Source organism: Chiloscyllium punctatum, chromosome 40, assembly GCF_047496795.1.
Source record: "Chiloscyllium punctatum isolate Juve2018m chromosome 40, sChiPun1.3, whole genome shotgun sequence".
NCBI lineage: Eukaryota > Metazoa > Chordata > Chondrichthyes > Orectolobiformes > Hemiscylliidae > Chiloscyllium > Chiloscyllium punctatum.
Window position 1 is genome coordinate 62,295,437 of NC_092778.1, and position 12,719 is coordinate 62,308,155.

Genomic DNA, 12,719 nt, shown 5'->3' on the forward strand with positions numbered 1-12,719 from the left:
GGAGAGAGAATTATCAAAGAGAAAGCCTTCTGTACTCACAACCCATAACAAATTAAATTTGTACTCCACTGCCTTCAAATGCAATGAAACAATATTACCAAGTCACATATTGAGCCATCAAGTACATCTTTTTCACCACCTAATTAATAAATATATTTAACTGTATACATGATTAAAACATGCACGTTTTTTATTTCACTCACTTTTTGCACAGACCATAGCCTATGGGTTATAAATCATATACTGCAGATCCTAATGGTTTTATTGTGAATAATTAAGATATGGCTCCTGTGCATAACCAAATATCCATTTGAAAGATATGTATGTACAATACAGGAATAAATCGTGTTCCTGCAGTTTGATTTTGGGTTTGCCCTAACAAGGTGTACAACGGGGCTTTACACCACCCAACCAGCACCATGTCAAATGGCAGCTTTGAATGTAACGGCTACTTCAGGACCATTTCAGTTTCCTACTTTCTGCTGAGCTGAAAGCACAGTGTAACAACTTATAACATTATTAGACTAATAACCAGAATACTAATTATTGAAATTTAACTTTATTGCGAACTTGTCTTTGCAGCGTTGTAAAGCGTGAATGCTTACAAATAGAGCATAGCAGGGAAAAGATGCCAACATAGTAGATTCTACAAAAATTATATCAAGTTTTATAAAATGGGCCAACTTGCAATAAAAAGCTAAGACCTTGAAGCTGTCTATGAGAATTGCTTGTGTTTGTAAAAACACATGATTGCAATGTCAAGGTCCTTCTAAGAAAGAGAATCTTGTAGCTTTGAGGGAAAATGCAGTCATACATAGTTGATGTGACAACATTATGTAATGGTGTGATAACATACCATTATGTGTCAACCTTGAAAGTGGCTCATACATGGGGCTGAAGGTAACTAAAGTGGGGAAGGAGTTAATTGAATAAATGCCAAAATAAAAGGGATCCTGCCTTTGTTTCTGTGAAGTGGGAAAATCTAGAAAATAAAATGAGAGATGATGAAGAGGGAGAAAGTGAGAAGCAGATAAGAAAAAGCTGAAGACCAAAAGTTGAATAAAGAGAAGTAATTGTATATTTCTCATTCAGTACATGGATTTTGAACTTATTACTATAGCTTAAGTGAAAACTTAATTACCTTGTTCAGTTTTATCCAATTTCCATAATAATTAAGTTTTCAGAACATAAACTATTCAGAACCACACCTGCTGTGAAAGATTAGATTCCTTACAGTATGGAAGCAGGCCCTTCAGCCCAACAAGTCCACATCGACCCTCCGAAGAGTAATCCACCCAGACCTATTCTTCAACTCTAACTTGGCAATTTAGCATGGCCAATTCACCCAACCTGCACATTTTTGGATTGTGGGAAGAAACCGGAGCAAACCCACCCAGACACGGGGCGAATGTGCGAACTCCACTCAGCCAGTCATCCGAGGCAGGATCGAACCTGGGTCCTTAGCATTGTGAGGTAGTGCTGTGAGGTAACCTCTGAACCACCATGCCTCCCCAAATGAAAATAGGGATTGCACAAAGGGCCAGAATTGGAGTACAGATATATCTTGGGAGGGTTGTAGTGCTGGAGGAGGTTATGGAAGAGTAAAGATTGGAAGGATTTGCCAACAAAATGGAAATTGTGAATTCAAGGCATTCCTGAACAGTAGGCAGTGTAGGTTAGGGAGCTCAATGGTAATAGGTGAGCAGGAATTGATGCATCAGGAAATGAGCAGCAGAGTTTTGGATGATCTCAAGTTTATGGAAAATAGAACATGGAGGGGCTGACCTGGAGCATGTTAGCTTTGGTTAAGTCTAGTGGAACAAAGACATAGATGAAAGTTTCAGTAGCAGGTGGGTGACGCAGGGTGGAATTGGGATGATGTTGTAGCGATGGATATGGCAGTCTTATTGATGGTGTGGAAATGTGGCCAGAAGTCTTAAGACATCAGTGTTAGGAACAAAATTATTTCCGCCTCAGACATAGGCAGGTAGAGTAATGGAATCTCTTGTGAGGAAGCTTGTCACAGGCACTGACAATAATGGGTTTGGTCTTACAAATATTTTGTTGGGAGGAGACGTCTGCTATCCAATATTGAATATGGGACAAACAGCCTGACCATTCAGAAACAGTGGAGGGATAATGGGCTGGGCCAAGTGTCATTGGCATGCATATGGAAGTAGACCCTTAGTTTATTGAAGGCCTGCATATTGATGGGAGATGGCAGGGAGACAAGCATAGATCCTGAGCAGTCAAAAATGTGATAGGGAAGAAGCAGACAGAGAAACTATTCCAGGTGAATTTCTGCTACGATTGGCTTGGAACTTAACCTGGCCAATCCAGTCTGTCTCAGCTGGACAACAGTGGGGGAAGCTGCTGTAATTGACCATATCAAAAGGCTGCAGATCAGTTGAGAAAAACAAGGATCTTTGACATGGTAGCATAGAGTGTCATTTGTAACATTGAAAAGAGCTGCTCAGTGCCTGACAGTAAATTTTCATTGATTACATTGTGTGTTTTCCTTAAAGTAACTCACTAAAGCCTCCTTCAACAGCATCTTCCAAACCCACCCTTCAAGAGACAAGGGCAGGTGATACATTGGAATACCACCACCTGCACGTTCTCCTCTAAGCTGCACACCATCTTGACTTGGAAATATATTTCTGCTCTTTCAGTGTCACTGGGTCAAAATCCTGAGACTCCATTCCTAACAGTGCTGAATATGTCCCTATATTCCAAGGACTGCAGCTTTTGAAGAAGATACTTTGCCATGACCTTCTGCAGGGCAATTAGGAATAGACAACAAATATTGGTTCAGCCAATGACACCCGCATCCCATGAATGAATAAAATAAGCTTAAAAACTTGTCGCATGATAGACTTGTACCATTTCTGAGGAAGGGTCACTTAATCCAAAACATTAATCCTGATTTCTCTCCACAGATCCTGACCGACCTGCTGAGCTTTTCCAGCAATTTCTGTTTTTGTTTCTGATTTACAGCATTTGCAGTTCTTTCAGATTTTAGACCTGTACAGTTGTTGTGTGATAAAGTTTGTACAGATCACAACTGAATTGTTTTATTTTAAATAAAAAAATTCTCTGGTCTTAATTTATTGTCTACATCACCTGTACCAATATGAACGTCTACACATATAACTTTTTTTGGGCATGTGTGGCTTTAGCTGATGAAAGATCTTTGGGACAGTCACTGTCAACCCAGGGTTTGTTTGGGGGTGGGAGTATGTGGTTTGAAGAGGCAGAATATTGTAGACTTTTTCTCGGTTGTCCACAAAATGAGATATGCAGGGAAGTAAGTCTCACACCAAGGATAGTGTTTTGGACTAGGCCAGACCACTCAAAACATTCTTAAGCAGACAGCCCAGATTATAACTTTGCAATTTGTTTTGCTAAGTGTACAGTGAAAATTACCCAGATTAAGTTAGCGAGGTTGATTAGATTAGATTACTTATAGTGTGGAAACAGGCCCTTCGGCACAATAAGTCCACACCGATCCGCATACCACCTAGACCCATACTCCTACATTTACCCCTTCACCTAACACTACGGACAATTTAGCATGGTCAATTCACCTAACCTGCACATTTTTTTTTGGATTGTGGGAGGAAACCGGAGCACCCGGAGGAAACCCATGCAGACATGGGGAGAACGTGCAAACTCCACACAGAGAGTTGCCTGAGGCGGGAATTGAACCCGTGTCTCTGGCGCTGTGAGGCAGCAGTGCTAACCACTGTGCCACTGTGCCGCCACGTTGACTACCATGTTTAAAACAGACAAAAACTTTATTCACAAAATTACACAATGAAACACAAAGAACAGAATAAATAACCCTTACAGAACTCAGTCTATCCAAACTAGACTTAAGTATGCTGTTCTGAATATACACGACAGTCCCAATAACCAAACCCCATTTAAAAAGGGTCAGATGATAACAGGTTGAAGTTAGAAGGGCAGTTAGAAGAGAAAGTTTCCACATGGCTCACTATTGAACTCCCAACCAGTTCTCTCCTGAACTAAACTCAACTAGAGAGCTGACTACTCCCCTTTCATTCTACAGGTCACTTCTAAAACATGACCACTTTGGCCTGAAGTCTCATCTGTTTACATATAAACAAAAGGCCTCTCAAAATCCTTTCATCTCTGTACCAAACCAGTCTGATCAGAACCCGGCCTGGTTTATTACCTTTCTGAAAACCATCAAGGACAGAGTATCCTAAAAGGACTAGCTTTGTGACAACATACAGGCTCTTTCAGCTGGAATGCATCACCACCCATCTACTCAGGCAAGAAGGAACATGACAGATGCCTAAAGATGCCCTCGTGAAAATGGGATACGATGTCAACTCATTTATCACCGGTTCCAACATGCCATAGCAAAAAACCGCAACAACCTCAGAAGACAGAGAGGACACACTGCCCTTTGTTGTCCAGAACTTCCTCAGAGCTGAGAAATTGTGCCATGTTCTTCGTAGCCTTCACCATATCATCGATGACAATGAGCTTCTTCCCAAGGTCATCCCAATGCTTCCACTTCTCACCTTCAAACAACTGTCAGACCTTAAACTGACTATTTTTCACAGCAAACTACCCAGCCTGAGGGACAACATTGACCATAAAACCAGACAACCCTGCCAAGATATACCATATCAACAGTAGGAGTGGCACAGTGTATCCATCTGGGACACAGCAAGTCAGTGAGTCAGTCCAAAAATCTACCCCCAGCCCACCACCTTCACCATCCATCACCCCCCTCACTACCCCATCACTATCCCCCAACCCCCAGCCCCTCATGAAACAGTGTGTCCAGCTGGGACATGGCAGGTCAGTGAGTCAGTCTCAAAGTGTAACTTCACCCTCACTAACCCTTAACCCCTTCCGCCTCCCTTCCTGAATCAGTGTGTCCAGTTGGGAGGTGGCGCATCAGTGAGTGAGTCCCAAAATGTACCCCCTCCCAGGGCAAAGCAAAACTCCAACCTTTACCCTTACTGGGGGAAATCCAACTCTGTGTGGTATTGGGAGCGACTAGAGCAGGAGCTAGGGCTGGTCTTTGAGACCAGTGCGGAGTTAGGATCCTACATGTTTTTATTTGTGTATGTTTCTCCTGAGTTTGACATCATTTTTGGATTTTGGTTCGCCAATTCGACTTGCTGTACTGCTTTTGTTTAACTGCTGCTTCTGGCTAGTACAGTTGCAACACTTAAAAGGCATCTGGATGGGTATATGAATAGGAAGGGTTTGGAGGTATATGGGACGTGTGCTGGCAGGTGGGGGACTAGATTGGGGGTTAGGATATCTGGTCGGCATGGACGTGTTGGGCCGAAGGGTCTGTTTCCATGTTGTACATCTCTATGACTCTATGACATGGATACTGCCATCACACGGGGGAATACCACCCACCAAGTACATGGTACACAATCCTGTGACTTGGTTGTCTACCTCATATGGTGCGGGCAAGGATGTCCCAAGGCATAGTATGTCGGTGAGACCATGCAGAATGTACAAACAGACAGGAATGTTCCTTCCCAGTTGGGGAACACTTCAGCAGTCATGGACATTCAGTCCCTGATCTTTGGGTAAAGGTCCTCCAAGGTGTCCTTTGAGATTCACAACAATGTAGAACTGCCAAGCAGAAACTGATAGCCAAGTTCTGTACCCATGAAAATGGTCTCAACTGTGATCTTGGTTCATATCGTGCTACCTGTAACCTTACCATACTGTTCTGTATCTGTAAAATCTTCCCTACTGTCCTGTTTTGACACCATCCCCTTAATCACTTGTTATGATCTCTCTGTACAGTTTTGGATTACTTGTTGCTTTGGCATGTGACTCTTATCACATTAGTCCAGTCATGTGGGTTGTGTCCAGCTCCACCTTATTTTTAATTTGTTGTAATTATCTCTCTGCATCAATTAATCGAATGATAGGTTGTTCCTTCACTTGTAATTCAGTTGTTGATACTTTACTCACACCGTCTGACAGTTTTGATCACCTGCAGGGACTTATTATCCAACCTGTGGACATTCCACTCACCCCATTTGTATGATCTTTTCATCTCTCTGCTATAAATTCTGTGCTTATGTGCTCTCTACACTTCACCTGACTAAGGGGCAGTATTTGGAAAGCTTGATATTTCAAAATGAAGGTATTTGACTAAAACCTGGTGTCGTGTGAATTCTGACCTTGTCCACCCCAGTCCAACACCAGCACCTCCACATCAGGGTCACCACCCATTGTGATGACAATTTAATTTGATTTCAGTAAGTTCCTTTTATAAGTTTCCCTTAATTTGATTTTGCAACAATGCCTCAGCGGTAAAACTATTATTTATTTCTTTGTTAAATGTATAGAGAGACTCTACAATGGCCAGGATCATTGTTAGCTGTTAAAAAAAAGCCTATTGTCTGAAATGCATTAATCAGACAGTTTACATAAAGCACATTCGTATTCTGTGTATTGTTTCACTTCCTGACTTAGACTATGGACTCGTAGTTCAGAATTCATTTGCAAAAGAATCCTTTCCCGAGAAACGTTTGAGAGTTACATCTTCAGAATGAGGACAGGGTTATTAATATGTAACACCTTCGGAAACCTAGCAACTGGAACGCGGTAACAAATGGCAACAGTGTGCCCGGATGTTACACAATGACTTGTATAAGGCTGGGATGCCGATACAAGTATCATCTTAGAGTATACAGCACAGCTTTATGGAACACACTAAAATTCTACGAAACTCAGGAAGTTCGTTCAGTCACAGCAAACTTACAGTTCGGCTAGATAAAGTAACCCTGAGCAAAATGTTCAGCAAAAGAGCAACTTGGGAAAGAGTTGAGACCCAGCTTGATTGAAGGTTGCAGACTGTGACGGCAAGTCTGTCAGAAAGACGCACAGGTACTGCTTTGTGTGATGAAACAACACAGCGACTGTCCCTCGGGAGATCTTCACGTATTCGTGACCTAATAAAAGTTGAAGGGTTTCCTATTCAGGCACTGAGTTTTGTTCGAAGAATTCAGCTGTGACCAAAAATGGAAGAGGAGGTATGAAATCAAGCATGCTCGATTTTCTTTTTTTTGTGTCTAATTTTGTTCATGTATTGGGTTTTCATTTTTAATGAGTGATATATAACCTCGTGCTTTCCAATAGCGAATTCAGAAGATAATAGCAGCTACTTAAATTATTGCCTCAGTGCACGTGGTGTAACTTATTGTATAGCCAGCTCAACGTGTGAAGTGCATCACGGTGGGTTCTTCAGATACAGTGATAGTTGGCCTACCGCTAGGACAGGAATTTTGGGTTCAAGTCCCACCTGCTGCTCAGATGCGACACAACATGTCTGAAATTATCTATTAAAATACATCATTAAAGTATTTCAGAGCTGCCTTGGAAAGGTTGCCCTAAGCGGGAAAAAAAAATTACAAATGGAATTTACCAGGTCTCTTCCTGTAAAATACGCTCAGTATTCTAAATCTGAATTTGTTAGCTAGTCATATTTCGTATCTGATTCCATGCCCTACTACTAATGTATCTAGAATGTTGATTTATCTATTCTTTTAAAGAAAATAGTTTAAAAACAAGTTTGAATAGTCCCTGATATAGTACTGTAACAACAATCAAAAGGTTAACAGAAACTTGACAAATTGCAAATGAAACTTATCAATATTAAAACGTTTTATGGGCGGGGTGGGGGGAGGGAGATGGTGATGCAAGTGAGCAGTGCTCAACTCTCATAGAAGGCTTGCACCATGTTAGCAAAGTCTGCACATGCCTCTCCATGGCATTTCAAATTTAGGCATAACCATGGAAAGGGGATACACGGTTGTGTACTACCAGGTGATCTGTACCTGTACAGGCCCAGTTACAGGAACTTAGTACCTTAGTATAGGAATTTGTGGGTGGCACAAATGGTTAGCATGGTTAGCATGGCTGCCTCACAGCGCCAGGACCTAGGTTGATTCCACCCTCAGGCGGCTGTCTGTGTGGAGTTTGCATATTCTCCCTCTGTCTGCGTGGGTTTCCTCCCACAGACCAAAGACGTCCAAAATAGGTGGATTGGTCATGCTAAATTGCCCACAGTGTCTAGGTATATGCTAGCTAGGTAGATTTGCCATTGGAAATGCAAGGTTACAGGGATAGGGTCGTGGGATTGGTCTGGGTGGGATGCTCTTCAGAGGGGCAGTGTGGCCCCGATGCTTCCACACTGCAGAAATTCTATGATTGTCGTAAAACACAAATAGCTTGGTTAGAAGCAGCCAATACGTCAATGTGAGAAGGATTGAAGCTGAGATCAATAATGTCAAGCAGGTTTGCAAAGGGACGACACACAACCCCCTTTTCTGCTGCTCCACCACATTACCTCGAACTCCAGCCCATCCATTGGGGTGGCACAGTAGCTCAGTGGTTAGCACTGCTGCCTCACAGATCCAGGCACATGGATTTGATTCCAGCCTTTGATGACTGTCTGTGTGGAGTTTGCACATTTTCTCTGTGTCTGCAGGGGTTTCTTCTGGGTGCTCTGGTATCCTCCCACAATCCATAAATGTGCAGGTTGGGTGAATTGGCCACGCTAAATTGCCCATAGTGTTCAGGGATGTATAGGTTAGGTGCATTAGTCAGGGGTAAATATAGGATAATCGGGTAGAGGAATGGGCCTGGGTGGGTTACCCTTCGGAGAGTCCGTGTGGACTTGTTGGGCCGAAGGGTCTTGTTCCAGACTGCAGGGATTCTACAGAAAAACCCCTTCTATTGCTCTGCATCACTTTCAGGAAGCAGTCCTTCACTGAAGCACCATGTTCAAATGCAACAAGATCTGGATAATATCAAGGCTTAGGATGAATGAGGGAAGACAGAAGGGAATAATTTATGTTTGGCCCAACATCATGGGCCAAAGGGCCCATTTCTGTGCTGTACTGTTCTATGGTCTGTGTACTACTAACTTCTCGAAGCATTTCATAATGATGGATATGAGGGTCACTGGGCGGTAGTCATTGCCTGATTTTTCTTTAGTAATGATATCCGCAACAAACTACCCTTTTATATAAAGACATTCTTTTTTTCCCTGCCACACACTTCATTCCTTTTGCACTGAATTTGTCCCTCTCCTGGGAACTGTCTGTAACAGAACCAGGTTGTTTAAAATTTGGATGTCACATTTGACTCCAGGATATGCTCCCAGCCACACGTCCACACCATCACCATCAGCACTTCTTCCGCATTCCCCCTATCAGCTTGTAACTATCTACTCAATCTGGGCTGCTCCTCTCCTGCCTCACCTCATTTGTTGTTGAAACCCTCCTCCATGTTTTTGTTGCTTCCAGAGTTAGCACTCCTGGCCAGCCTCCCACATTCTACCCTCTGTAAAATTGAAGTAATTCAAACCTCTGCTGCTGGAATCAAGTCACGTTTACCTGTCAAACTGGCATTTACTGCCGTACATTGGCTACCGTTTAAGTGATTTTTGCATTCTTGTTTTCAAATCCCACTAAGGTCTCCCATCTCCCTTTAATCTCCTCCCAGCCTCATAACTCTCCAATATATTTGTTTTCCTGCAAGCCTTGCCTCATGAACACCCCTAATGTTATCACTGTCATGAGCAGCTCTACCTTCAGCTGCCAAGACCCTAAGTACTGGAATTTAAAAGAAAATTCATTCTTGGAATGAGGGTGTCACTGGCTTGCCCAATATTTGTTGTCCATATTTAATTGGACTTGACAATTTGGTAGTGAAGTGCCTTCTTTAAATGCTGCAGTCCGTTTGGCATAGGCACATCTACAATGCCATTAGGGAGGGGGTTGCAAACCTGAAATCCGTGTGTCCTGCCTCATGAAGATGCTTCTTATGTTCAATAGCCCTAGTGCCTTCTCATAAAGTCAATGTCAATTTTTGTTTTATAACACTCCTTTCGAGCCAGTTCTGTACCCAAATGGCTAGTTCTCCCTGTATTCCATGAGATCTGACCTTGCTAACCAGTCTCCCATGAGGAACCTTGTCAAATGCCTCACTGAAGTCCAGACAGATCATGTCCACCAATCTGCCCTTATCAATCTTCTTTACTTTTTCAAAATAATCAATTGTGAAGGAATTTGTTCTCAAGAGGGCGGTGAATTTGTTGAATTATTTGCCACAGAGGGCTCTTCATGCTAGTCATTAGGTATATTCATTACTGAGATTAACATTTTTATTCATTCAGGAGATCACAGTTTATAGGGGAAGGCAGAAAAGTGGAGTTGAATATTAAAAGATCTCATTGAGTGACAGAGCAGACTTGATGGGTTAAATGACATACCTCTGCTCCTATATCTAACAGTCTTATACTCTAATATTGCAGCCTCTTTCACTTTATATCCATTTAACATTTATTACATCCAAGCCCATAATTCACGTACTGCTCAATTATTTAAAGAAACTGATATCTGAGAATGATAACAAGGCAATGTGACTCAAATAGCAATGGAGCGAGGCTAAAGTGATTAAAAGTAGTTATTTGAATTGGTCATTTCAACCTCGTCATGGGAGCACGAGGCAGTGTGCCCTTCCACTGACACCCTCCTTTGACTGACTGGACTGGTCCTTACTCTGAACAACTTCTCTTTCCAATCCTCCCACTTCCTCCAAACCAAAGGAGTATCCATGGGCACCCGCATGGGCCCCAGCTATGCCTGCCTCTTCGTAGGATATGTGGAACAGTCCATTTTCTGCAGCTACACTGGCACCGCCCCCCCACCTTTTCGTCCGCTACATCGATGACTGTATTTGCGCTGCCTCGTGCTCCCACGAGGTGGTTGAACAGTTCATCCACTTTACTAACACCTTCCACCCCGACCTCAAATTTACCTGGACTGTCTCAGACTCCTCCCTCCCCTTCCTAGACCTCTCCATTTCGATCTTGGGCGACCGAATCAACACGGACATTTACTATAAACCAACCGACTCCCACAGCTACCTAGACTACACCTCCCCCCACCCTGCCCCCTGTAAAAACGCCATCCCATATTCCCAATTCCTTCGTCTCCGCCGCATCTGCTCCCAGGAGGGCCAGTTCCAATACCGAACAACCCAGATGGCCTCTTTCTTCAAAGACCAGACGTGGTCGATGATGCTCTCCACCGCATCTCCTCCACTTCCCACTCCTCCGCCCTTGAGCCTCCAATTGCCACCAGGACAGAACCCCACTGGTCCTCACCTACCACCCCACCAACCTCCATATACATCGTATCATCCGTCGTCATTTCCGCCACCTCCAAGCGGACCCCACCACCAGGGATATATTTCCCTCCCCTCCCCTATCAGTGTTCCGAAAAGACCACTCACTCCGTGACTCCCTCGTCAGGTCCACACCCCCCACCAACCCAACCTCCACTCCCAGCACCTTCCCCTGCAACTGCAAGAAATGCAAAACTTGCGCCCACACCTCCCCCCTTACTTCCCTCCAAAGCCCCAAGGGATCCTTCCATATCCACCACAAATTCACCTGCACCTCTACACACATCATTTACTGCATCCGCTGCACCCGATGTGGCCTCGTCTATATTGGGGAGACAGGCCGCCTACTTGGCAGAACGTTTCAGAGAACACCTCTGGGACACCCGGACCAACCAACCCAACTACCCTGTCAACACTTCAACTCCCCCCTACCACTCCACCAAGGACATGCAGGTCCTTGGACTCCTCCATCGCTAGACCATAGCAGCACGACGGCTAGAGGAAGAGTGTCTCATCTTCCGCCTAGGAACCCTCCAACCACAAGGGATGTACTCAGATTTCTCCAGTTTCCTCATTTCCCCTCCCCCCACCTTGTCTCAGTCCCAACCCTTGAACTCAGCACCACCTTCCTAACCTGCAATCTTCTTCCTGACCTCTCCGCCCCCACCACCACTCCGGCCTATCACCCTCACCTTATCACCCTCACCATAACCTCCTTCCACCTATCGCATTTCCAATGCCCCTCCCCCAAGTCCCTCCTCCTTACCTTTTATCTTAGCCTGCTTGGCACACTTTCCTCATTCCTGAAGAAGGGCTCATGCCCGAAATGTCGATTCTCCTGCTCCTTGGATGCTGCCTGACCTGCTGTGCTTTTCAAGCAACACATTTTTAGCTATGCTTCTATTAAGACAATCATGAGCTACAAAGAATTACTAAAGTGTAATTTGGTGGGATTAAGTTTGTATAGCAAGAACTATTGACTTGATGAGATAGAAGACATTTAATATTTTGAAGAAATGGTGAAATTACAATTCTTTAGGACAGAATGTCTCATTGTTGGGATTTCCAAATGCATGTAACATTTAAAGTTAGATGTTGTTCAGATCTTCTGCCCTCCAGCTGGTGAAGGCAGATTTCTACGCTAAGCTCTTGCATGTTTCCAGAAACTGTGGTATTTTTGGTTCCTCGTCAATTACCCTTGCATTTCCATTGAACTTGTGAATGGGATTTTATGTTTGATGACATTACCAGGAAACTGCAAAAGTGTTGAAATGCTGACAAATGTTAGACCACTTTAAATCCAACACTCGCTGATCACGTTGTGGAAATGCTGTTATAAGTTGATTTTCCAAACTAGAAGTGAGTTTGTAATTGATTTGCTTTCATCGTCAGAGTGTGAATGTACACAAACACTCTGGATGGAGTAGGTGAAAGTTGGCATTGCAACCAGTATTCATACTCAGTAACATCTGAGAGAATTATGATTTAAAAGGGTTTGCATACCTCAT

At 43.5% G+C, this 12,719-nt stretch overlaps 1 protein-coding gene across 1 annotated transcript in view; it reads left to right on the forward strand.

Annotated features, from left to right (window-relative positions):
- The first annotated feature begins 6,678 nt into the window (after positions 1-6,678).
- Positions 6,679-12,719, forward strand: part of dnah3 (dynein axonemal heavy chain 3) — a 193,852-nt gene continuing 187,811 nt past the window's right edge. The window contains exon 1 of the mRNA XM_072560097.1: positions 6,679-7,049. Within this exon, the coding sequence (XP_072416198.1) occupies positions 7,038-7,049 (12 nt within the window). The 5' untranslated portion in view covers positions 6,679-7,037. The remainder of the gene's footprint in view (positions 7,050-12,719) is intronic.